Source organism: Schistocerca serialis, chromosome 6 (genome assembly GCF_023864345.2).
Source record: "Schistocerca serialis cubense isolate TAMUIC-IGC-003099 chromosome 6, iqSchSeri2.2, whole genome shotgun sequence".
Classification (NCBI taxonomy): Eukaryota; Metazoa; Arthropoda; class Insecta; order Orthoptera; family Acrididae; genus Schistocerca; species Schistocerca serialis.
Window position 1 is genome coordinate 244,382,393 of NC_064643.1, and position 27,961 is coordinate 244,410,353.

Here is a 27,961-nt window from a genome sequence, read left to right on the forward strand (position 1 = left end):
TTGAAATTCTCCAGCTCTTTGAATATGTCCAGCCTATGACCTCTCTTTTTTCAGGTATAAAATGGAAATTTCTTCAATCTTTTCAGTTTGTGACGAGAAATTAATAGATGATCAGCAAAAGTGGGATTACATACATTAGTGCCTCTTTTTCCCAATAAATGTTCCTTCTATCTGACACTGAAAGACCTTCCAGATAGTCATATATAATAAATGAGACACATATCACAAGTGATTTTATAAACTCCTGAACTGTGTATAGGAGCAACTGTGGACTTAAGATTGTGAATAAGATTTTTTTGCAAGTTGTTGTTTGTGGAAAAGAGAAGACAAAGAATTCTATAAGAAATAGAGATAAACTTGGAATCACAAAAACTTTTTTATACTCATTACTGTCAGAAACAGCACTGCTGCCTAAAGTGGCAACTTCAGCATTAGTTTTAACTTTGAAGATTTTTTCAACTAATGAGAGATCATAACTGTTATTAACTGCAATAGTTTTTATTAAATTAGTCTCTTCATTCAGTTTTTCGGGTGACAAAGGTACAGGAACTGCATGGTGAATGACTGACTGGAAAAATGCTTTTTTATGGGAGTGTGAGGCATGAAACTAGCAGGCAAAATCTGACCTGTATTAGTAGCTTTTCAAAAAATAGTAAAGGAAAGTCTGTTATTGTCAATAGCAATACTGAGGTCCAACTAATGAAGCTGAGGATTGTTATTTTCTAATTCACATGTGAAGCTGATTTTTTTAATGAAGACTTTGTACTTTCAAAAATACATTAAGCTCTCTTTGTATTTTGTTTTTATATTTAAGTGTTGCTTAATTCAATTATTTCTGTTATTATGTCAAATGGGCACATGTCCACACACGATAGGCAGCACAACTTGTATTGTTTTCATGGCAGCAATGTAAGCCACTGGGCCAATCAGTCTGATATTGTTCCTAGCAAGGCATATGTGCCAACGGCTGAAACATATTTAATTTTAACTTTTGACTTGAGCACATCTGCTCTAAACATTGATCATTGTCTTCTTGCAATGTAATCATATGTAAGTAAAATTTGCATGTCATGAAATTATCATCTTGGTTAATGTTTTTGTCAATCTTAAATTTCTATGTATTATTTTACAGGGTTTCTTAAAATTTCATTCTGATGAAGACATCTTTAGGGGTGTCGAAACCTAGGTCAGTGTACCAAACAGTTATTTGCAACCGGCTGGCTGTGTGATTCCAATGTTGAAACTTATATATGGTTCCTGACAGACAGCCATGTTTAAAATTGTGAAAAATATTTTGAAGATTTTAAGAATAAGGCTGCTGCCCATGTTGATGCCACCTTCCACCTTCCTAGATTTCAGACACATTGAACAAGAATTTTGGCTTAAATTGAATGTACCTAATTGTGTAGATGCTATAGATGTAAAACATGTTTGTGTAAGAGCACCAGAGAAGAGTGGATCACTGTTGTTTTTAATAAAAAGATTTTTTTCAATTTTTTTGTTGGCTATTGTGGATGCAAATTGTAAATTCATTGGCACTGATGTTGGTGCTCATGGAAAAAGAGTCTGATAACAGGATATTTCAGAAATAGGCTATGGGAAGGGAAATAGGTGCAAAGGACTTTACTATATCTCCACCAAAATGATTGCCAGAACAACTGATGTTACCACATCTCCTTATAGGAGACAAAGCATTTGCTCTCGTTGACTGTGTGATGAAACCTTATTCCAGAAGATCTGTAGATCTGATATAATTAAATTTTCCTTAAGACATTTGAATCTCATCTTTATCTACATCACATTGAGACAAACAGATTTATAACTACAGATTATCCAATGCTTATCGAGTGTCAGAAAATGCCTTTGAGCTATTAAGCCAATTACTTACAGTATTTTATAGTCCTATTGCTGTGGCTGACCGCCTCATTTTATTGGCATGTTGTTTACACAATTTTCTACAAGACGGTTATCTTTAAGAAAATGGTATTCTGTTTTATAGCTATAATGTTAGTGAAGCAACCAGCCAAAACAATATGCATATCTTTTCTCATTTTGGAAGATTTCTGAACAGCAGTGGTTTTGAAATTAGAAAGAAACTTAAAGATTTTTTCCTCCAGTTAATATGGTTTTGTGGCATGACAAGCGGCAGCTGTTAACAATGGGCTGTGATTAATCTATGTAATGGTTTATATAGGATGAAACATATATACTCTTACCTTTTTAATAGACTCATATAATAATCATTAATGTACATATGGACCTGTTTGTTAATAAATAATTTCTTGAATATACTTACTTGTTTTATTTAATTCCTGTGTTACAGCTTTACAGTTATCGTTCACTAAAACATTTCTGTATTGTTCATGTCTTGTGTCATAACTTTCAGAATATTTTGCCACACTGTTGGTTAACTTTTCTTCATCAGAGTCTGACAAACTCATTTTCACTGAAGTGGATGTGTTTGGCCAGTAAAAGCAGTCTCCAGTCGCTACGTAGTTCAGCGGCAGCGACGCTACTGGTTTCTGACTGAATGTGCAGTCTGTCGCTAAAGTAGCTATATGGCAGCAGACAATGCTGCCTCTGCATTCTGCATGCCTCACATTTCAAACAGTGGGAACCAGTGGTGCCACCTGCAGCTGGTCATTTCAGTCTACCGTCAAGTTAGGAATCACGCCTGTACTGACACAGATTACCAGTTGCCTATCTCATTGCCACCGCTCACCAGGAAAGCACAGCCCCTCACCTTCACCAACAAGAGCCTGCTGCTACCACTGACGATATGGTTCTGAGGTGTAGAAGTGTAGCCCGCCATGCAAACAGAGAAACTCAGCAGGAAATCAGTAATGATGATCACTGGCACTTCAGAGGGCAGCTGTTGACTGTTTTTAACAGAATGTGGCACACAATTACAGATTTTGGAGGTACAGATGCTGATGTGTCAGTCGTCTATATGCCAGTGTGCTGTGTCGCAGCTGTGATGACTGCCATCTCTTTGCCACCAAAGGTTCTACATCTGCAAAGTATGGTTGTGTCACATTAGTGTTAAACTTAGGACTACAGTTCAAATTTGAATGACAGTTTGTCACAGTGGACGTAATTTACCTTGTGCTAGGAGTGGGCTTTTTATAGTGTGATGGACTCCTGCCCGGCCTCCGTCATCTCCACCTTCTTTACACTGCTATCCATGTAGCACGCGAGGGGAAAGTGTGTCATGCGGAAGATACAGCAGTAGTGATGATTGCCATAGATTCTCAATTCATAGAGCTTCTCACAGTTCCCTGCCAGACACCCAGATTAGCACCTGTGCGTTACTCATTGGTGCACTATATTTTGACTACACCTGGGCTACTTGACCCCACTGCTTGAGACCCCAGAATTGAATATAGTTAAGCAAGAATTCTCATCCATGCTTGCACGAGGAATCTGCCACCCATCGAGCAGTAGTTCAGCGTCTCCACTGCATGTGGCCCCCAGAGAAGTATAATAGATGACGTCCATGTGGCTGCTATAGACAGTTCAATGCCAGAACAATTCCAGATTGATATCCATTACTGCATATTGAAGGTTTTACGTTCGGTGTTCATGGTTAAGCACATATGTTCTGGATGGGACTTAATTTGTACATTCTGCCGGATACCTGTGGCACCACGTTGTTAAGATCGCTGTCTGTACACTGGTCAGACTGTTTGAATTTGCCCAAATTCCTTTTGGATTTTGTAATGCTACCCAAACATTTCAACAGTTCATGGATGAACTTTTGTTATGTGTATATTGATGACATCCTGGTTAAGTCAAACTCAGAAGCAGAACATCTGTCACACATATGACAGATCTTCACTCGTCTACACTGTTCCTGCTCATCGATCCATTGAAGTGCGTCTTGGAGTAGCTGAATTACAGTTCGTAGGCTGTACTGTCAATGTGCAAGGCATACAGTCTGTGCAAGAGAAAATAGGAGCTATATTTAATTTTTTGCAGTCTGCAACAGTTAAATAATTATTTTGTTGAATAACCAATTTTTACCATTGATTTTTTGCCAATCTTGCCTGCCTACATGCACCACTGAATAAATTCGTGCATGGTTCACTAAAGCCAAATTACAAACGTCAGTGGAATAGTGAGGCCAAGTTGGTGTTTAACAAGCCAAAGACTGCCATCACAGAAGCTACAATATTAGTCCAACCAGTTCCACAGGTGTGTCTTGCTGTGATGGTTATTGCGTCTGTCACATCTATTGGTGTTGCACTGCAAGAGCAAATGGCTGAGCACTGGCAGCCCTTAGTCTTTTCCAGTAAAAAGTTATCGCTGCCTATGCTGCTACTAAGAAATTTCGTCACATGTTGGAGGGACAGCAGTTCACTCTCATCACAGATAACAAGCCACTAAATGTGCTTTCCTCCAGCTTCCTGAGAACCATGTCAACTGTGAAATCTTAGCTATATTAGAAAGTTCACTGCCAATATTATTTATGTTGAAGAAGAACTGAATGTGCTACTTGATGCCATCTATCGAATTGAACTGATCACTGATACAGTTGTTTTTTAAGCTCTTGCCACAGAGCAATGATTATATAGTGAGATACAAGATTTGTAAGTGTGACCATCAGGTCTATAACTCCACCATATTATGCTGCCACTGTCAACTGCGCTGCTGTATTGTGGCATCGCAACTAACAAATTGTGACTACTGACTTTTGCCAACAGGCAGTCACCTCTTCACATAAAATGTTGTTATATAAAATATTACATCCTAGAGTATGAGCCACTACCATCATGATGAAGTGAGCTTTTGTGTGGCCACACATGGACAAAAATTGCAAACAAAATATATATGACAATGTGTGACCTGTCAACGGAATGAAGTGGTGGCACATTCGGTTACCTCTTGGCACGTTTATTCCTCCAAATCATAGGTCTGATCATGTCCATCTAGACCTTGTAGGACTTGTCCCACCACTGGAAGCATACACGTACTGCCTTACAGCCAGTGATTGTTTTACTAGCTGGCCCGAGGTGCTGCAATCACTGACATACTGCTGAAACTGTCGTGACTGTGTTCTTCTGGGAATGCATCACCCATTTCAGTGTGCCACTATGAATTACAACAGACTAGGGAAGACAATTTGAGTTGTATTGTTCAAAGCACTCGCCGTCCTACTTGGTATGAAGTAGGTTATAACTACAGCTTACCACCAAGCAACAAATGGTTTAGTTGAACATATGCACTGCCAACTGAAAGTGTCACGGTTCACAGTGGTGGACAGAGACATTGCCCATCATTTTCATGGGCCATATCTCTGTCCACCACAATGAATTGTGACATCGAAGCAACACTTTCAGTGGGTGGTGCATGTGTGGAAACAAACCACTCACTCACAGGTTGTAAGCTGTAGTTTTAATCCGCTTCATATCCAGTAGATCAGTGAATGCTTTGAACAGATAACACTCAAATTGTCTTCTCTGGTCTGTTGTTAATTCATCTCTGTATGTTGTTGAAAGAAGACCCGAAAGCCCCGACCACAGAACATGTTCGTGACCCACCAATATGATTGCCCAGAGAGTTCTTTGCCAATGGGTCAGATGATTGTTTTGGCTTGCCACATTTTGTACAAAAGCTGCACACACAAATATGGTAACTACGCTCTATTGCTCCAAGGCATAAGCAGCCTCGTGCCATTGTTTTTTGACAAGCTACGGGAGTGTCATCATGTCTTCATATGGCCTGATGCAGTACGCAAGCCTCTGCTGCCACCCTACAGGGGACCTTAGCTTGTCATCAGGTTGAGGGACAAGCCATTGTAAGTCACTGTGATGGTTATGCCAACCAGTATCACTTTTGACAGGCTCAAACCAGCTTTCCATGCACCCTACACTGGTATAGACTCTTCTACACACACTTGGGACTTGACAAATACTCCAGTTGTTCCACCACCCACAAAGATCAATCACAATGGATGTCAGAGGCTACTTCTAATGTGCTATCAGCAGGCTGTGCATGACCCATTGTTACTCAGTTCGGATGATACATCCAGTTAAACAGAAAATGTTGTAGGGGGGGGGGGGGGGGGGAGTGCAGTATTATGTGCAGTGTAGTGCTATGTGCAAGGGATTATTATTTTTAACGATTATCTTTGATGCAGTCACTGACTTACGTTTTCTCTTTGTTTTATCTATGTTTTATTCTGTTGTTGAGTATGCTATTAAACAGAGTCATATGTGTATGATTTAGTTTTTATGTTGCAGTAAAGTTAATTCATATTGCCCTCCAACAATAGATTAACATGGAGAGTTGCAATAAATTAGTCTTTGGACTAAAGCAACATTAGCTTTCTCCCCATTCTTTTCAGACAGATGTTCTGATGGCAATTTCTTAAGAAGCTAGAATTGATAATATTATACACTCCTGGAAATTGAAATAAGAACACCGTGAATTCATTGTCCCAGGAAGGGGAAACTTTATTGACACATTCATGGGGTCAGATACATCACATGATCACACTGACAGAACCACAGGCACATAGACACAGGCAACAGAGCATGCACAATGTCGGCACTAGTACAGTGTATATCCACCTTTCGCAGCAATGCAGGCTGCTATTCTCCCATGGAGACGATCGTAGAGATGCTGGATGTAGTCCTGTGGAACGGCTTGCCATGCCATTTCCACCTGGCGCCTCAGTTGGACCAGCGTTCGTGCTGGACGTGCAGACCGCGTGAGATGACGCTTCATCCAGTCCCAAACATGCTCAATGGGGGACAGATCCGGAGATCTTGCTGGCCAGGGTAGTTGACTTACACCTTCTAGAGCACGTTGGGTGGCACGGGATACATGCGGACGTGCATTGTCCTGTTGGAACAGCAAGTTCCCTTACCGGTCTAGGACTGGTAGAATGATGGGTTCGATGACGGTTTGGATGTACCGTGCACTATTCAGTGTCCCCTCGACGATCACCAGTGGTGTACGGCCAGTGTAGGAGATCGCTCCCCACACCATGATGCCGGGTGTTGGCCCTGTGTGCCTCGGTCGTATGCAGTCCTGATTGTGGCGCTCACCTGCAAGGCGCCAAACACGCATACGACCATCATTGGCACCAAGGCAGAAGCGGCTCTCATCGCTGAAGACGACACGTCTCCATTCGTCTCTCCATTCACGCCTGTCGCGACACCACTGGAGGCGGGCTGCACGATGTTGGGGCGTGAGCGGAAGACGGCCTAACGGTGTGCGGGACCGTAGCCCAGCTTCATGGAGACGGTTGCGAATGGTCCTCGCCGATACCCCAGGAGCAACAGTGTCCCTAATTTGCTGGGAAGTGGCGGTGCGGTCCCCTACGGCACTGCGTAGGATCCTACGGTCTTGGCGTGCATCCGTGCGTCACTGCGGTCCGGTCCCAGGTCGACGGGCACGTGCACCTTCCGCCGACCACTGGCGACAACATCGATGTACTGTGGAGACCTCACACCCCACGTGTTGAGCAATTCGGCGGTACGTCCACCCGGCCTCCCGCATGCCCACTATACACCCTCGCTCAAAGTCCGTCAACTGCACATACGGTTCACGTCCACGCTGTCGCGGCATGCTACCAGTGTTAAAGACTGCGATGGAGCTCCGTATGCCACGGCAAACTGGCTGACACTGACGGCGGCGGTGCACAAATGCTGCGCAGCTAGCGCCATTCGACGGCCAACACTGCGGTTCCTGGTGTGTCCGCTGTGCCGTGCGTGTGATCATTGCTTGTACAGCCCTCTCGCAGTGACCGGAGCAAGTATGCTGGGTCTGACACACCGGTGTCAATGTGTTCTTTTTTCCATTTCCAGGAGTGTATTTGTGACATGATGGTGGAAAAATAGATTAAAGAATTGTTTTTGCGTGTAAGTCTACAGGTTTTCATGGCCATTGGTTTTGAAGGTAAAATCTTGTAGCTCTTTAGGCCACATCATATTCCTATTCAAATTTCTTCTTACACAATCGATGTTTTGGTCTCTCTGCTGAGATCTCCATCAGGATCTTCTAGTGCACCTGGTTAGCTAAACACTATGAAAGACCAGTCTTGGATTAATTTACAAAAGATAGTTTTATAAGTGAACACAGAGTGCCAGAAGATCCTGAAGAACATCCAATCAGATGAGTCAAATAGTCAATGGTGTAAGAAGAAATTTGAAGCTGAACATGATGCAGCCTAACGACCTGCAAAGTTTGCCTTCAGTTACCGTGTTCCCCTTATCAAGTATTTATAGTCTCTGAATAGGTTTTTGTTTTGTGCATAACAGTTCTGTTTAGTACTTTATAAAAAGAACTAGATTATATATGCCTTTTTATTTTTTTAATTTATACGTTTTGGTATGTTTCAGGTGAAAGGCCATTTCAGTGTGAATCTTGTAAAAGAACGTACAGCCGAATTGATAAGCTGCGAGCACATCAGCACATTCATTTTGGGGAAAAATGTCATAAATGTCAAGTGTGTGACTATGCTACTGTGGATAGAGGCAGTCTGAAAAAGCACATGAGGATTCATAATGATGAAAGACCCTACAAGTGAGCAGTGAAGTCCAATTAACTGTTTAATTACTTCTTTATTTACCAAGAAAATAATATATTCTTCCACTGACGGTTAGTTGGTTTGTAAGATAAACATCTACATCTACGTCCATAGTCTGCAAACCACTGTGAAGTGTATGGTAGATTATATTTCCCCTTGTACCAGTTGTTAGGGCTTCTTCTTACACCATTCATGTATGGAGCACAGTAGGAATGACTTTTAAAATGCTTCTGTACATCTGGTAATTAATATAATCTTGTCCTTTCATTTTATGAAGTCCACAGTTGTACATTTCTGAATATTTAGAGCAAGTGACAAATGTTTCTAGATTTATCTTGGTGCCTGAAACTTTGTAAATAGTCTTTCTCAGGATAGTTCGTGTCTATCATCAACTTTCTACCAGTTCAGTTTCTTCAGCGTCTGGGTGACACTCTTCCATGAGTCAAACAAACCTGTGACCTTTGCTGTTACCCCTTCTCTGTATACATTCAGTATTCCCTGTAAGCCGTGTTTGGTACAGGTTCCACACATTTGAGCAATATTCTAGGATGGGTCACACGAGTGATTTGTAAGCAATTGTCTTTGGAGACTGACTGAATTTCCGTAGTATTCTACCAATGAACTAAAGCCTTGTTACCTGGTATACCTATGACTTACTCTATGTGACTGTTTCTTTCCATAGCCCAATACATTTGTACACCAAGATATTTGTATAATTTGTCCAATTTCAGTTGTGACTCGTTTTTTGAAGTGCATAGTTTTATAGTTATCAGGAGAAACAAAACTGGCGTTCTGTGGATCTGAGCATGGAATGTCAGATCCCATAATTGGGCAAGTAGGTTAGTAAATTTAGAAAGGGAAATGGATAACCTAGGTTAAATTTAAATCTAGCAAGAGTTAGTGAAGTTCGATGGCAGGAGGAACAAGACTTCTGGCCAGATGAATACAGGGATATAAATACAAAATCAAATAGGGGTAATGCAGGAGTAGGTTTAGTAATGAATAAAAGAAATGGGAGCACAGGTAATCTACTGCGAACAGCATAGTGGACGCATTATTGTAGCCAAAATAGACACCAAGCCCATGCCTACCACAGTAGTACAAGTTTATATGCCGACTAGCTCCGCAGATGACGAAGAGATTGAAGAAATGTAGGATGAGATAAAAGAAATTATTGAGATAGTGAACGGAGGCAAAAATTTAATAGTCATGGGGGACTGGAAGAGAAGGAAAAGTAGTAGGTGAATATGGAATGGGGATAAGGAATTAAAGAGGAAGCCACCCAGTAGAATTTTGCACAGATCATAACTTAATCACAGCTAACACTTGGTTTAAGAATCATGAAAGTAGGTTTTATATCTGGAGAGGCCTGGAGACACTGGAAGGTTTCAGATAGATTATATAATGGTAAGACAGAGATTTAGGAACCAGGTTTTAAATTGTAATTTCCAGGGGGAGGTGTGGACTCTGACCACAATCTATTGGTTATGAACTGTAAATTAAAACTGAAAAAAGGTGGAGATTTAAGGAAATGGGACCTTGATAAACTGAAAGAACTAGAGGTTGTAGAGAATTTCAGAGAGAGCATTAGGGAATGATTGCCAAGAACTGGGAAAAGAAACACATTAGAAGAAGAATGAGTAACTTTGAGAGATGAAATAGTAAAGGCAGCAGAGGATCAAGTAGGTAAAAAGACTAGGGCCGGTTGAAATCCTTGGGTAACAGAAGAGATATGGAATTTAATTGATGGAAGGAGAAAATATAAAAATGCAGTAAATGAAGCAGGCTAAAAGGAATACAAACGTCTCAAAAATGAGATCGACAGGAAGTGCAAAATGACTAAGCAGGGATGGCTAGAGGAAAAATGTAAGGATCTAGAGGCATATATCACTAGGGGTAAGATAGGTACTGCCTTCAGGAAAATTGAAGAGACCTTTGGAGAAAAGAGAATAGCTTGTATTAATATCAAGAGCTCAGATGAAAAACCTTTAGGCAAAGAAGGGAAGGCAGATAGGTGGAAGGAGTATATAGAGGTTTGTTGTGCCTCGAGAATTTTGGGGTAAATTCTAGAGACACTCGGTCTTCCACTGTCTCAAACACTCAATATTTTAAGTATGAGGTGGGAGAGTGGAGATATGTCTACTGCGCCACTGGTTTTTGTGTGTGCAGGATGGACGTGTATCGGGACAATACTGCAATCGGGGTGGTCGATCGACACAGACAAGTGTTTGCCACTTGTGCCATAGAAGCTGTTTGTTACAAACAAGGAGCAAGCACGTGTTGTTCTTTGACAGTGTAACGATTGTAATTGTTATGAACAAATGCAATATGATTTGACTAGAGACTTTTAATGTGGGTGTTAGACTTGCTAGAAGCAAGAACTGTCTTTGAATTTCTGGTGGTTATTAAACTCACCACATTGTATCTGATGGTTAAAGATGTAATTGACTTGCAAGAATTTGTATACTTACATGAGACTTGTGGAAATGGAAATATACCAGAACTGAATGGAAAGTATTATGAGAGTACCTAGTTATTTCAAGAGCAGAGAGAGAGAGTGAGAGAGTTTTTTTTTTAATCCCTCTAACCAGCATTATTTCTTCAGAGAAGATGTTGTGGAGATCGACACAGCCGTGTATCCAGAGAAGAGGATCGGCTGAACATTTCAAGTAAGCCGGTTGTAATAAGAGAAAAGGAAAATGTGCAATCCAGTTTTGCAGTGCTTCTCTTGTCGCCAAACCACTAGAGGGTCTATACAATGGTGGCAGTGCATGCCAGCGGAACCATTCCGCTGTGAGCTCTATCTGTAACAGCATTGAAGCACTATGCCTCGTCGACGTGTGTATTGTCAATGCCGCCACCGCACTCCCGTCTACAAACATATTATCAGTCTTGAAAATAAACTTGAGGAAAATATTATGGAGATGAACAAGGATGTAGATGAAGATGAAATGGGAGATATGATACTGCGTGAAGAGTTTGACAGAGCATTGAAAGACCTATGCCGAAACAAGGCTCCAGGGGTAGACAACATTGCATTAGAACTACTGATAGCCTTGAGAGACGCAGCCATGACGAAACTCTACCATCTGGTGAGCAAGATGTATGAGACAGGTGAAATACCCTCAGACTTCAAGAAGAATATAATAATTCCAATCCCAAAGAAAGCAGGTGTTGACAGGTGTGAAAATTACTGAACCATCAGTTTAATAAGTCACGGCTGCAAAATACTAAAACGAATTCTTTACCTGCGAATGGACAAACTGGAAGAAGCTGACCTTGAGGAAGATCAGTTTGGATTCCGTAGAAATGTTGGAACACGTGAGGCAATACTGACCCTACGACTTATCTTAGAAAGTAGATTAAGGAAAGGCAAACCTACATTTCTAGCATTTGTAGACTTAGAGAAAGCTTTTGACAATGTTGACTGGAATACTCTCTTTCAAATTCTGAAGATGGAAGGGGTGAAATACAGGGAGCGAAAGGCTATTTGCAATTTGTACAGAGACTAGATGGCAGTTATAAGAGTCAAGGGGAATGATAGGGAAGCAGTGGTTGGGACGGGAGTGAGATAGGGTTGTAGCCTATCCCCAACGTTATTCAACCTGTATATTGAGCAAGCAGTAAAGGGAACAAAAGAAAAATTTGGAGTAGGAATTAAAATCCATGTGTCAGGAAGTCTTTTCTGAAAGTGTTTGTATGGAGTGTAGCCATGTATGGAAGTGAATCATGGACAATAAATAGTTTAGACAAGAAGAGAATAGAAGCTTCCACAATGTGGTGCTACAGGTGAATGCTTAGGATTAGATGGGTAGATCGCATAACTAATGAGGAGGTACTGAACAGAATTGAGGAGAAGAGGAATTTGTGGCACAACTTGACTTGACGAAGGGATCAGTTGGTTGGACACATTGTGAAGCATCAAGGGATCACCAATTTAGTATTGGAGGGCAGCGTGGAGGGCAGAAATCGTAGAGGAGGACCAAGAAATGGATACACTATGCAGATTCAGGAAGGCATAGGTTGCAGTAGATCTTTGGAGATGATGAAGCTTGCACAGGATAAAGTAGCATGGAGGGATGCATCAAACCAGTCTCTGGACTGAAGACCACAACAATAACAGTTTTATATTTCTGAACATTTAGAGCAAGTTGGCAATATTTGCACCGCTTTAAGATCGTATCAACATCTGACTGAATATTTGTGCAGGTACTTTCAGAAAGTACTTCATTATAGATAAGTGCCTCACCTGTGAAGGGTCTAGGTTACTACTAATATTATCCATAAGATCATTAATACACAACATAAACAGCAGGGGTCGTAACACATTTTTTTGGGGCACACCGGAAGATACTTCTACATATGTTGGTAACTGTTCATCCAAGATAACAAGCTGCATTCTCCTAACAAAGAAATCATTGATCCAGTCACCACTTTTTCTGGATGTCCCATATGATTTTACATTCTTTGCTAAGTATTGGTGGGGTACTGAGTCAAATACTTTTGCGAAGTACTGCCTCTACATCACTACCTTGATCCATGGCTTCCAGGTGTCATGTTAGAAAAATATTAGTTGGGTTTCACTTGATTGACCCTTTTGGAATCCATGCTGCTTGACATGGAGGAGATAACTCTGTTCGAGATACGTCTTTCCTTTTGAGTACAGAATAAGAGGGCCTAACTCAGTTGAAAATTCTGTAAAGAACTGTTTGAATTGTCTTAGTAGTCTCTTTTAAATGTTGTTTGGTGTCAGAGGTACCTTTAATATTGTAGAATAAAGGCTAAAACACAGCTTTATATTGGGGAGTAACAAAAGAGTGTTTTTAAAGATATATTGAAATGTCTTTCACCTGTGAAGTTTTTCAGTGTCACTGGCAGGGTGAGTGACTGAAATGCAAGAGAGGAACCATGGTTTTTTTGACTGAATAAGGTGGCACTCTTGGTAGGACACTGGATACACATTTAAAGAATGAACTGGGTACAAAACATCATTCCAGCCATCCAGCTTTATGTTCTTTGTGGTTTCTCTGAATTGACTGCGATGAATGATGTAATGATGTAATTCTTTTGAAAAGAATTCTTAATGATTTTGTTCCCTTCTTTGTTTATATCTTTGCTTGTACTCCAACTGCATTGTCAATGAGACATTAAATACTCACCATTCTTTCTTCTAGATTGTTATTGTTGTGTGTCATTTGATCAAACTATCTAGAAAGAAAGTAGCCTGCTTGCCCAGAAATACCATGAATCACAAAATCCAAAGTTCATGATAGTGTCGATTGTCGAAGGCCAAAATAACTGCTGAAGCAGAACTGTGAATCTTACCTTTGAAGTTTTCATGATGTCTTTCTTAATTTCCATCTTTTTAGTTCCCAGTAGTTTTTATTTTTTATTTTTTTTTTAGATTACTCATCTATGTGTCTGTTTCATATTGTTTCTCCTCAGGGTTTCAAATAACTTTTCCTGAAGCATATTGTTTGATTATTGAAGGTACACAAATGCCAGGAAGATATCCGGGTTTGTCTTTACTCTTCTTTCCATTACCAAACACAGTTCTTCTTCTGTGTAACTGTTTATAAGTGCAAAATGTCAACTGATCCCTAGGTAGTTTTCAAATTCATCTGCTCATACATTCTTTGGTAGTATGATAACAATGATTTACAGAAAATGTTAGTATGTTTGTGATATTAGATTAAATGTACTGCTGGTCCTTGGTCCTCCAACTGCGTTTAGTATCTTGAAATGCATGTAATTTACACATGCTAACTTGGTTGGGCTCTCTCATCCTCTGTCTGCAAAACTGGCCCAAATTGAAAAGGAGAGCTTTGTTATATCAGCATTGTATATAATCCCAGTTTGTGACTCTGTTTGCCAAGAGATGACATGGTAGCATTACCAGTTGCATAAGCAGAGTTAATGGCTTCACAGCAATTTCTTAATTTCCGGAGAGTGTTTCCACTGTTGTCGCATGATGGATTAGTCCCAATCAGCACAAAGAGCAGCTATCCTATAGGTTTTAATGAGCGAGTTTGTGAGTATGAAAATACTGCATTTACTTGTAAGATTAACTTTTTTACACCGCCAACAGACCATAGATCTTATTATTATAACAGAACGTATCTCTGCCTACGTAGATCAACACCTTCAACCCATTACATGCAGTCTCCCATCCTTCATCAAAGACACCAATCACTTTCTCGAACGCCTGGAATCCTTACCCAATCCGTTACCCCCAGAAACCATCCTTGTAACCATTGATGCCACCTCCTTATACACAAATATCCCGCACGTCCAGGGCCTCGCTGCGATGGAGCACTTCCTTTCACGCCGATCACCTGCCACCCTACCTAAAACCTCTTTCCTCATTACCTTAGCCAGCTTCATCCTGACCCACAACTTCTTCACTTTTGAAGGCCAGACATACCAACAATTAAAGGGAACAGCCATGGGTACCAGGATGGCCCCTTTGTACGCCAACCTATTCATGGGTCGCTTAGAGGAAGCCTTCTTGGTTACCCGGGCCTGCCAACCCAAAGTTTGGTACAGATTTATTGATGACATCTTCATGATCTGGACTCACAGTGAAGAAGAACTCCAGAATTTCCTCTCCAACCTCAACTCCTTTGGTTCCATCAGATTCACCTGGTCCTACTCCAAATCCCATGCCACTTTCCTTGATGTTGACCTCCACCTGTCCAATGGCCAACTTCACACGTCCGTCCACATCAAACCCACCAACAAGCAACAGTACCTCCATTACGACAGCTGCCACCCATTCCACATCAAACGGTCCCTTCCCTACAGCCTAGGTCTTCATGGCAAACGAATCTGCTCCAGTCCGGAATCCCTGAAGCATTACACCAACAACCTGACAACAGCTTTCACATCCCGCAACTACCCTCCCAACCTGGTACAGAAGCAAATAACCAGAGCCACTTCCTCATCCTCTGAAACCCAGAACCTCCCACAGAAGAACCACAAAAGTGCCCCACTTCTGACAGGATACTTTCCGGGACTGGATCAGATTCTGAATGTGGCTCTCCAGCAGGGATATGACTTCCTCAAATACTGCCCTGAAATGAGATCCATCCTTCATGAAATCCTCCCCACTCCACCAAGAGTGTCTTTCCGCCGTCCACCAAACCTTCGTAACCTCTTAGTTCATCCCTATGAAATCCCCAAACCACCTTCCCTACCCTCTGGCTCCTACCCTTGTAACCACCCCCGGTGTAAAACCTGTCCCATGCACCCTCCCACCACCACCTACTCCAGTCCTTGTAACCCGGATGGTGTACACGATCAAAGGCAGAGCCACGTGTGAAAGCACCCACGTGATCTACCAACTGACCTGCCTACACTGTGACGCATTCTATGTGGGAGCCCAAACTCTTTGTCTTTAAATACGTCTGCTTGTGTCTGTATATGTGTGGATGGATATGTGTGTGTGTGCGAGTGTATACCCGTCCTTTTTTCCTTTTTTCCCCCCTAAGGTAAGTCTTTCCGCTCCCGGGATTGGAATGACTCCTTACCCTCTCCCTTAAAACCCACATCCTTTCGTCTTTCCCTCTCCTTCCCTCTTTCCTGATGAGGCAACAGTTTGTTGCGAAAGCTTGAATTTTGTGTGTATGTTTGTGTTTGTGTGTCTGTTGACCTGCCAGCACTTTCATTTGGTAAGTCACATCATCTTTGTTTTTAGATATATTATTATACGATCAACTTGATATGTTCATCTGTTCCTAAGAAACAGGAGTCTTAGCAGTCAGTCAGACAATGAATGACAAAAAAGAATGATTCTAGGCCAAAGGGAAGTACACTATAGGTTTTGACGAGTGAGTTTGTATCAAAATATGTGGTGTAAATTGCCTTCTTCTTCTTCTTCTTCTTCTTCTTCTTCCTCCTTCTTCTGACAGACAGTCAGTCAGATAACAAATGACAAAAAAAATTCCCTTGTGATATAATTAAAAATTAACAATTTTCAGATTTTTTCCTTTAATTTTACTATGAAATCTTGCTTCTTGCCAAGTTTTATGATTCTAGGCCAAAGGCAACACCCTATAGGTTTTGATGATGAGTTTTCGAATATTAAAAAATGTGACGTAAATAGCCCTTTGTTTTTGGTGTACTGACATAGAAGCTCACATTTACTATACTGAAGAGGCTGTAGACCTCAGTATGTGACATAAATTTCAACTTGATAGTTCTTACAAGCTTAAATTTGTTACACCGTCAAGGAACTGTAGACCTTAGTAAGTGGCATAAATGTCAACTGTTCACATGCAACAGGAATTTTAACAGACGGACAGCAACAACAACAACAACAACAACAACAACAACAACTTACAAGATTTCCATTTTTACTGATAGAGGTAGGGAACCCACAAAATAATGAAAATTGCCAAATTCGTAGCCTGCTAGGTGGCTGAAGAAATGTGCCTCCTACTGGAACTGTAGCAGACAGCGCCTACACAACATGGTGGGCGCATGTCCTTGGTTGACAGCGCGTAGGTAAACAGATAACACAATATAACGTGATTGTAAAGTTTCCATTGATAATTGCTATTGACACAGTTGTTCACAGTTACTATCTGCTTGAATCTGCAATTCATATAATATCCACAGCAATTACCAATTGCTGTTGTGGTATTGGTAAGTGTTAACAATGAAGGTAACACTGATTTAATGTACACTGTATTTTCTTCATATATGTGGGACAATAGCATCTGTCTTTGTGCAGGTTCCAGAGTTTTGCATTAATATGGAATCCAGTTAAAGTTTTCAGTCTTGAAAGATGAAATATGAAGAGCATGATGTGCAATCAAAATCACATACTTTTCCTGAAGATCTACATTTGTGTTACCTGTTAGTAAATTCCATGGAAATTTTGTTACAAACTGTGGCAACATTAGAAGAACTAGAAAATTACAATTCCGTGAATCATGGTTCGAAGGATGGTTGTTGTGCCACTAAGAGTGCACAACAGGAATTACTTTCTAGCCCAAAGAAGACATGTACAGCAATAGCTTTCAGTAATAAGAAAAGGCTGTGAGTTTTCGGTTAAACAAAGGAGCAAGGAAACCATTAAAACTAAACAGTGTGCATAGACAGTTTTTTTGCTTAAAACCCTAATATGAATTGTGTAACTGGAAGAAAGACTTACATGAAGTAAGAAACATACATCAAAATGAAAATTGCAAAAGTGTGAAAGAAAAACTATTCAAAAGATTTTGAACTACTTATAAGAGACAAATACCATTAGCAGGGGCCGGAATAATTCGCATTTTGCAATAAATGCAAAACAGATGCAAATTGTGCCTCGAAATGTGAAATTACTTTAAAAAATGCAGTTTCATAATGAATTGTATCCAGATGAGCTATTTATCAGAGATAGTTTGAAATAGCTGTATTTTCTGCATAGGATATTGAAAATGTAAGCAGTTATTGGCATTTTACATCATCTGGCGAAGCCCAATTGCGCAAGAGCCAACATGCAAAATAAAGTGTACAAACGCAACAACATGTCAATACGTCCAGTGATTGGTGTGATGGCGGTCATGGATGGTTGAATGGTCTGTTTAAGATACACTCGTGTAATGCAACATAGTACTCAGCCATGGGACCTAGCATTTCATAAGAATGAAAGGCTTAGATTTGTTTGTGTGCTAAAGGTCAAAAGATAGTATAATGGGGATAGTTTAAATCTGGCCAGTTAGGTGGTGGATGTTTTGAACTGTAATTGCATAAAACACCGCTAGAGGTCTGATCTGGACTATGGCGTTAACAATACTTTGCTAACTTCAACAAGCAATTGCGCGGTAGCCATCCCTGAATGCTTTGTGTTGTGTATTACTCCTTGTTTTCTTTTCTTATTTTGAAATAAGTGAAGTGACTAATCCTGGTCCATCACGAATTTCGATTATGACCCTTACAGCACCAGAAGAGATCGACAATCCCTGTGACAATGTGTCAGTTTTGCTGTTGGCCACTGCCCAGTGAAATGGAGGTGGGGATTGTTTCCCTGCACCGCTTTCTCCCGTGATGGTAAAAATTCTAATCTGTTTATGCTCACCGCCATCTGCAACTAGCCTATAGTGCCCACCCAGCACCCACCCTCTGCTATAGAGATTGGAAAACAAAATCTGTAACATTTTTCGACGGTGCTGAAATTCTTCTCCTAATGTTAAAATCGAGTTGATGTACATTCGGTTCTACTTTACACTAACTGTCTGGTCAGTTCTATCTGTAGCATTGTCAAGCATGGTTGTTAGGCTATGAATACCCACAAAAAGTCAAAATTAACAGTCTGCAGATTTTTTAATTTTCAAATTGGGTCGGAAAAGACACCTTATATCTGAGAGAGATTCCGGTAAATAGTGGGAAAATGCTGCTGCTTTGCAACAGAACAATCAGTTTCAAAAACTTAAATATGGCCAAACGAAGAAAACAAAGACCATTTCAGAAGAAAAAGGTGTTGAAGCTTTTGGGAAAGTCCCAAATCAGCACTCTTTTTAACAGTTAATTTCAAAGAACTAATAATTTATTTGTGTTCGCTGATGTTGCGTGACAACCATTTAAATTTGTGCGTCTAATCATAAAATGCGAATTTTGCCAAAAATAGGTGCTACTTTTTTCAGTTCCTAATCATTACCAATGGAGATGTATGAGACTGGGCCCTCTGAATGGCAAATGAGATGAACATTGCTGATTTCCAGGCTTGTTCAGTTTGATTACACATATTCAAGAAATCAGACTAGATAGGAAAATTCAATACAACAAAAATTACTTAGGAGATGTCATAATAGGCAATACTATAGATAAAATTTGAAGCTGATTTGATAATGGAGGTTACTGTTGTCTCCACATCTGTTTAAAGCCAATCAGTGTGGTTTTGTGAAACAACAGCATGTAAACCATACTAGACAATTTTGGAGCAAAAAAAGAGATAGCCAGTTTTGCAGTTTGCCAGACAAACATGAGTGAATTACAGTTTCTGCAGCTTTATATCATCTTCAAGGACCTGAAGGCAAATTAGTAATATATATATAAGAAAAGTACTGTTTAGCTGCAAAATGTTTTGTAATCAACTTACCGTACCAAAATCTAGAAAAATGAGAGAGAATAATTTTCAACATTTCATTCAAAAATAACTGTTAATAGTTGCAGTTGCTCTGGTTGGACTCTTGGTCTTGACATGTAACACCTCTCTTTGGGGAGAATGACAAAAAGACAGTTGATATATTTCAGTTTCCACTCAGAACATCTCAAAAAAGAATTTTTTCAACAGTTGAAAGCATTTTTCAGGTAATTGTCAACAATATAATTTCTGATAGCTGTGTCATTTAAAATTTATCAGCAGAGCAGTATTCTTTAACTTCAGTCATCTGTGCATTATCAGTTTGCATCACAATGTTTTGCGAATTTGATGAATAATTCACATAAGATGATGTCTCTTGCAGGAACACATGCATTTAAAAGTACTGATGCCATAGATAGAATAGTGAAATAAAGTTGAAACATATAATGGATGGTGTCAATGTTGAACTATGAAGAACTTCAGTTTTAGTCCTCATCTTCAGCTGATTAAGAACAAAAATTTTTGACTCATTTATGTGTTTGATTTGTTCATATTACTAGAACTAAAGACAAGAGATCCAAAACTGAAGGTAACTAGGTGGATTTCCTATGCTACAACTAGGAAGACATAAAGAGCATTACAGTCTTCAGCATTTACATCATCGCTTTTAATAAAATATGGTTAAGGGCCTCTACCTTAGTTTGCAGATGGAAACAATTATCTTCTTTCTGAAAATAGGAAAAAATCATACAAATGAAAGATAAGTTGCTAGATTGTCATCACTAGTTATTAGGAAAGTAGAATATATAAGTTACTTCCCTTGGCTATGAAGAAACAAATTATAATGTAGATGGCTGTGTGTAAGATGTTCTTACACACACATCACTACCTTCAAGGGATTGATGTTACAAACACCTAACAACCAAGTGTGTTTTAAGATCTTCGTTACTTATAATTTCCATTAACAAATACAATAAGTAGTTCAATCAGTCTGCTTATTTGTGAATGATTTTGTCATGGTTGATAATTTTTATAATTACTCGTAAACTACCGATGATAGTGGATAGGTTAATGAAATTTTCAGGTTGCACACATTTTATATTTTATTGTGATAAATAATTTGTGTCAATTTTAATTATTCAATATCATCTCTGTATTCCTGCTTGAAAATGAGATACACAATTACCAATATCCTAGTCCTTATTTTTGACCTTGAGTTGAGCTTGCTGTTGCATTTCCAAATCTCAGTCAGAATTTATGGTTCAGCCAAAACATTCTAACTGAATATTTCACAGAGCATCCATTAGGGGAATGGACTTCTTTCAGCAGCAGCAACAACTCATTGTTTGATAAACTTTCTTTCATTACTCCAGTAGTTCACTTTCACACACACAGCATTTGTCTGCAAATCAGTAAGTCAACAATACCATTTGAGATTTGATCAAAAGTGCCTTTCTGAATTACATATGGTGGTTATTAAGGTTAGGAAGCAGGGATGGTGATAGATTGCCTGAGGCAAAAAGAAACCTTTTACGCTTAACTAGATTTTTAAAAGTTTATTTATCTGATATTTAATTTTGTTCTCCAGACTATCAAATGTGTTATGCATTACCACTCATGATTCTGAAATTTTGTATTTTGGATATGTAAGTAGTTAAAAACTATGGTATCCTCTTATGTGAATGAAATGATTTTTTTACTCTTATAAAACAGCTTCACATGTCTAGTGCAACTGACTGTAATGTACCTGTGAGCTAAATATACTTTGTTCTTGGTAGCCGGGACTTTTACCTGTTGCATGTTTTGATTGGCTTTTCTATGTGCCACTCAGGGTACATAAACATAATTTGTGCAGATTACACCCTTATTTTTTGCATCTCACAAGTATAGATTTGTCTCTGATGTAAATAGATATGCTATTAGAAGCATTATATGCCAAACTATATAAATCATGATTGTGCAGCTGTGTAGACCTCTATGTGCACCCATGCAACAGATAATAGCACCAAATTTCACAAATAGGCAAAATATGTTTGTTCTTCAAAGTCAGTTTCAAAAGACAAGTTGAGAATCTTACAGGTGGGTTGTAGTCCTGTGTATTTATATGGTGATACCAATTCTATTTCCAGATGCCAGATCTGCCCCTATCGCTCAAAGCGTTCATGTCACTTAACTGTTCACTTAAGAACTCATACAGGTAAGTCATTTGATAGAGAAACTTATAATATTTTGCTTCAGGTAGGATTTCCAAGTATCACATGAAGTATTAACACTTTACACATTGTGCTACGGCATTGAATAGCTGGTACTAGATTTTCAGGTGGTGTGAATATAGCTTGTTATGTTTGAGTATAGTTGTTTTCCACGCCTTATCAAAATTTGTGAACTACCATTGTTTATGATTTAAAAAAGCAATGGGTTGTTACTGATTTCAATGATTCTGGGCAAGACTATGTTGGTCTGAGTAATCTTTTAGGTGATTTGCTATTTTGTTAAATGATTTTTGATGTTGAACTGTAAACATTTTGAGCTTCTTATTAATTCTCCATGCCAGTAAATGCAAACTTGTTGTGTGGACAAGGCAATATATCAGTAATCTACTTTGGAGATAAGCAGTTTAGTCTGACTCAAGAAACCAGAAAACTTTTGCATTTAGGAGCTTGCTTAATTTAAGTTCTGTTTGTTACGCCATAGAAAGTTTTACTTCAGGGTTGCTTTACACGAACTCAGATGAGATTAACGAGGCCTTGTTTCTCGTGTCTTTGAAAACTGCATCTTCTAGATTTTCATAATCTTCTGCTTCTTTGTCTTCTCCTTCTTCTATTTTCCTGGCCTTTATCCTGTATCTTCATGGAATTATCATGTTATCCTGGATTTGGCAGATGGCTGGATATCCTGTCTGTTGCCTCCCACACTCCTCATCCAGGAGAAAATTTGTGTACCACATCTGCCTGTGTCTAGTGTGAGAATGTTTTCGAGTTTTGTAACTGAGACAGGACATGGGTACTAGTCCAGTATTCACCAAGTTAGGTATGAGGAACTGTCAAAAAAAAAAATTACAGTCAGGCTGGCTGGTGCACCAGCCCCCATCGTTAATCTGCCAAGTGGATTTGATACAGGACTGGTGCCCCTGCCCTCTACATTCCAAAAGCAGCATGCCAAAGCACACTATTGAGGCAGGTCAATCATGCAGAATATCTTGTAGCACAAAACTTAAATATATATTGTCTGTTCCTGTCTTGATAAAGAAATTATTTACTTGTAGATTTTTAAAATAGAAGTGAATAAATCAAGCTCATTCTGGATAAATGGCAATATCTCCCCCCCCCCCCCCCCCACCACCACCACCTAATATTGTATTGCTGTGAGCTGTGCTGATAATATACTGCTGTGAGCTATGCTGCATGTTACGCGGAGTAGCAGTTAGCGTCGCTGGATGTCATGATGTGTTCACCTGTTCAGATCTGATCATCTGCAAATATTTTTTGCTAGGAAACTCAGCAATACTTCAGAAGTGCCAAATGGTGTATGGCAGTTTGATATACATCCTAATTTCCTCCTCCACCCTGTCTCTCTCCATCACCATCTCCTCCTCCCTCTCCCTGTCCATCTCCTCCTTCCCCCTCTCTAAGTCTCTATTTTCCCCGTGTCAGCCCATCTCCTCTTCCCTTCTCTCTGACCTTAATCCTTATTCATTGTTGTTATGAGTGAAACCTGGACTGGGTGTTGAAGTTGCTTAACTTGAATGGGTAAATCGGTTGGGATCATTGGCATACGGAGTATGAGAGACCTTTCTTGCAGTTGAATCTGTGACAATGGTTTGTCTGCAAACAGGAAGAATAACAAAGTTTCAGATTATTCAGATCTGTAGCAGTTTTCTGTTGAAACGGTCTGTGAGAGAGAAAACAGAGTATCATGCACTTGTATATACAATTTTTCCTTAAAATCATATGTAAGGCAAAAGAATATATATGAGAGAAAAAGTGTCTGATGGTTTAAATTCCGCACTGTCACAGTTAAAATTGACTGCTAGAAAGGAAACAAAACTGCACATCTTCACAGCCCAGCACAACACGGCATTTGCTTTCTCACAGTAATTTTTAACAGAAAACCTGTGCATTGTTGTTTGAAAAATATACAGCCTATGCCTGTCTGAGTACTTACTAGAGTATCTTGTAAAAATTTGAAATAAGTGGTTAAGGACTTTTCAGATTTTGCTAACAACTTTTGCATATTACATATATATTATTTATATATTAAAAATATGTAAACTATGTCCGTCCAAATATTTATTATAATATTGTGTAAATATTTGAAGTAAATCTGTCAAGAATTGTTTCAGATTTTTGCTTACATTGTTTTCTCTTTATATACTATACATATGTTTGTATACCGTATACCATAAAAATATAGAGCCTATGACTTTTCATCTGTTTATTAGAATATCAGGTAAAAATTTGAACTAAACCAGTAAAGAACTTTTTGAGGTTTTTGCTAGCAACATTTTCTCTTTATATGCTGTATACCTTCTTATTTACCATATATATTAAAAATATGTAGTTAATGTTTGTCCAAACATTTGTGTATTGTGTATTAAACCAAGGACCTAGAAACGACGGAGAGGCTTCGTACCCCACAACAGGCCACAGCAGTCTACCCACCCCACCAACGCCCCACACCAAATCAAGGGTTATTGTACAGTTCAGCCCCCAATGGATCCCCTCCCCCTCCCCCATAAACATCTCATACCAGATGAGTGTAATGCCAAATGTTTGCGTGGTAGAGTAATTATGGTGTACACGTACATGGAGATAGTGTTTGCACAACAGTCGCCGACATAGTGTAGCTGAGGCGGAATAAGGGGAACCAGCCTGCATTCGCCGAGGTGGATGGAAATCCACCTTAAAAACCATGCACAGGCTGGCTGGCACTAATCTGCTGGGCAGATTCTTGCTGGGGACTGGCATGCCTTCCCGCTCGGGAAGCAGCGTGTTAGACCTCGCGGCTAGCCAGGTGGGCTGTCCAAACATTTAGTAGATCATCTTGTAAATATCAGAAGTAAATTGGCACAAATTTTGTTTAGAGCAATGCTTAATAATTTGAAGTAAAGCAGTCAAGAACTTACGTGAAGTTTGGTGACAATGTGAAACAATAACTAGTCTTCATGTAGTAGTACACATTTTTACATACGTATTAATATATTGTATATACTAAAAAATATGTAGCCTAAGTCCATCCAAATGTGTATGAGACTGTTGTGTAAATATTTGAAATAAGTTGGTCAAGAACTTTTTGAGAATTTTGCTCCCAACATTCCCCTTTATACAGTATATATTTATTTACATATCAATGTATTTGAAAATATGTATCCTATGACATTCTGAGCATTTATTAGAGTATCATGTAAAAATATGGAGGAAGTCAGTAAAGAATTTTTGAGATTTTTGGCAACTAAGTTAAATGACACCTTTCTTTATATGGTAGTATAGATTTAGAATTTAAACAATGCAAAATCCAAGATAGAATATCGACAGTGTTATGAAAAGGATAGATTGCTACTCACCATATGGAGGAGATGTTGAGTTGCAGACAAGCACAACAAAAAGCCTGCTATATATTTGAGTTGAAGGCCAAAAGGCCTTCTTAGAAGAAAACACACACAAATTCATGCAAGCACAGCTCGCACACACAACTAGAGTCCCAGGTCATTGAGGGAGGACTGTGAGCAAATGTGCTGATGGGAGAAGTGATCTGTGGGTGGTGGGGATAAGAAGCTCCTCCCTCCCCACCCCAGTCTCCTCCTTGCTCTCTCCACCCAGAGTCCAGCCTCAGTGCCCAAAGACTGTGGTAATGCATGTGTGAGTTGTTCATGTGTGAATATGTGCGTGTGTATTCATGTGAGATCTCCTGTACCTAGGCAGTGATACCTGTGAAAGCAGTTGTTTGATTTACAAACTTAGCCTCATCCACTGTGCTGCTTTCTATGTGGTCATAACAACTAACAAGCAGTCTGTCCACATAAATGGACAACGACAAACTGTGGCTAAGAGACAGTGGGACCACACAGTTGCTGAACATGCTGCCCAATGGAATGTGCTCCACTTCAGTGACTGCTCCATAGCTTGTGGCATTTGGATCTTTCCAACCAACAACAGCTTCTCTGTAATGCACAGGTGGGGAACACTCTCCGCAGTATATCTTGTGTAACCCCTCCCCCTCTCGACCTTAACCTTCATTAGCCCCTGTCCTTCAACTAATCTACCCCTTCTGTACTCCCACTCCAGCACTGAACAGTCTTCTATTCCACCAAAATGCCCACTAGTCTTTTCCCCTTTCTCTACTTTTCTCCTTTACCACTCACCTCCCCCCCCCCCCCCCTCCCCACCCCACCGAGCGAGGTGGCGCATTCGGGAGGACGACGGTTGAATCCCGTCTCCAGCCATCCTGATTTAGGTTTTCCGTGATTTCCCTAAATCGTTTCAGGCAAATGCCGGGACGGTTCCTTTGAAAGGGCACGGCCGATTTCCTTCCCAATCATTCCCTAACCCGAGCTTGTGCTCCGTCTCTAATGACCTCGTTGTCGACGGGATGTTAAACACTAACCACCACCACCACCACCATCCCCCACCCCAAACCTCCCAACTGCACCTAGCAGTCCTACCTTACCCCCACTAAGTCCCTGCATGCTCCCACTAGCAGCAAAACACCCTCACTCAGCCCTACCCTGCTATCCCTCCTCCTCCCTGTCCCAACCTCTCCTTCACCCCACCACCTACAGTACATTTCTCCCATCAGCGTAGTTGCCCACAGTTGGACCTCAGTGGCCAGAGACAGTGTGTAACATGCCAGACTTATGGTTACCACCCCTGCTTTGTTGTTGTTGTTGTTGTTGTGGTCTTCAGTCCTGAGGCTGGTTTGATGCAGCTCTCCATGCTACTCTATCCTGTGCAAGCTTCTTCATCTCCCAGTACCTACTGCAACCTACATCCTTCTGAATCTGCTTAGTGTATTCATCTCTTGGTCTCCCTTTACGATTTGTACCCTCCACGCTGCCCTCCAATACTAAATTGGTGATCCCTTGATGCCTCAGAACATGTCCTACCAACCGATCACTCCTTCTGGTCAAGCTGTGCCACAAACTTCTCTTCTCCCCAATCCTATTCAATACTTCCTCATTAGTTATGTGATCTACCCATCTAATCTTCAGCATTCTTCTGTAGCACCACATTTCGAAAGCTTCTATTCTCCTCTTGTCCAAACTATTTGTCGTCCATGTTTCACTTCCATACATGACTACACTCAATACAAATACTTTCAGAAATGACTTCCTGACACTTAAATCTATACTCGATGTTAACAAAGTTTCTCTTCTTCAGAAACACTTTCCTTGCCATTGCCAGTCTACATTTTATATCCTCTCTGCTTTGACCATCATCAGTTATTTTGCTCCCCAAATAGCAAAACTCCTTTACTACTTTAAGTGTCTCATTTCCTAATCTAATTCCCTCAGCATCACCCGACTTAATTCGACTACATTCCATTATCCTTGTTTTGCTTTTGTTGATGTTCATCTTATATCCTACTTTCAAGACACTATCCATTCCGTTCAATTGCTCTTCCAAGTCCTTTGCTGTCTCTGACAGAATTACAATGTCATTGGCGAACCTTAAAAGTTTTTATTTCTTTTCCATGGATTTTAATACCTGCTCCGAATTTTTCTTTTGTTTCTGTTACTGCTTGTTCAATATACAGATTGAATAACATCGGGGAGAGGCTACAACCCTGTCTTACTCCCTTACCAACAACTGCTTCCCTTTCATGTCCCTCGACTCTTATAACTGTCATCTGGTTTCTGTACAAATTGTAAATAGCCTTTCGCTCCCTGTATTTTACCCCTGCCGCCTTTAGAATTTGAAAGAGAGTATTCCAGTCAACATTGTCAAAAGCTTTCTCTAAGTCTACAAATGCTAGAAACATAGGTTTGCCCTTCCTTAATCTAGCTTCTAAGGTGAGTTGTAGGGTCAGCATTGCCTCATGTGTTCCAACATTTCTGCGGAATCCAAACTGATCTTCCCCGAGGTTGGCTTCTACTAGTTTTTCCATTCTTCTGTAAAGAATTCGCGTTAGTATTTTGCAGCTGTGACTTATTAAACTGATAGTTCGGTAATGTTCACATCTGTCAACACCTGCTTTCTTTGGGATTGGAATTATTATATTCTTCTTGAAGTCTGAGGGTGTTTTGCCTGTTTCATACATCTTGCTCACCAGATGGTAGAGTTTTGTCAGGACTGGCTCTCCCAAGGCCGTCAGTAGTTCCAATGGAATGTTGTCTACTCTGGGGGCCTTGTTTCGAC

General features: G+C 40.0%; 1 protein-coding gene across 3 annotated transcripts in view; it reads left to right on the top strand.

Annotated features, from left to right (window-relative positions):
• The window catches only part of LOC126483692 (zinc finger protein 714-like), a 291,534-nt gene that overhangs the window by 136,858 nt on the left and 126,715 nt on the right, over positions 1 to 27,961 (top strand). For all 3 annotated transcript variants that reach the window (XM_050106775.1, XM_050106777.1, XM_050106776.1), the window contains exons 4-5: positions 8,349 to 8,532; positions 21,737 to 21,804. In XM_050106775.1, the coding sequence (XP_049962732.1) occupies positions 8,349 to 8,532; positions 21,737 to 21,804 (252 nt within the window). The remainder of the gene's footprint in view (positions 1 to 8,348; positions 8,533 to 21,736; positions 21,805 to 27,961) is intronic.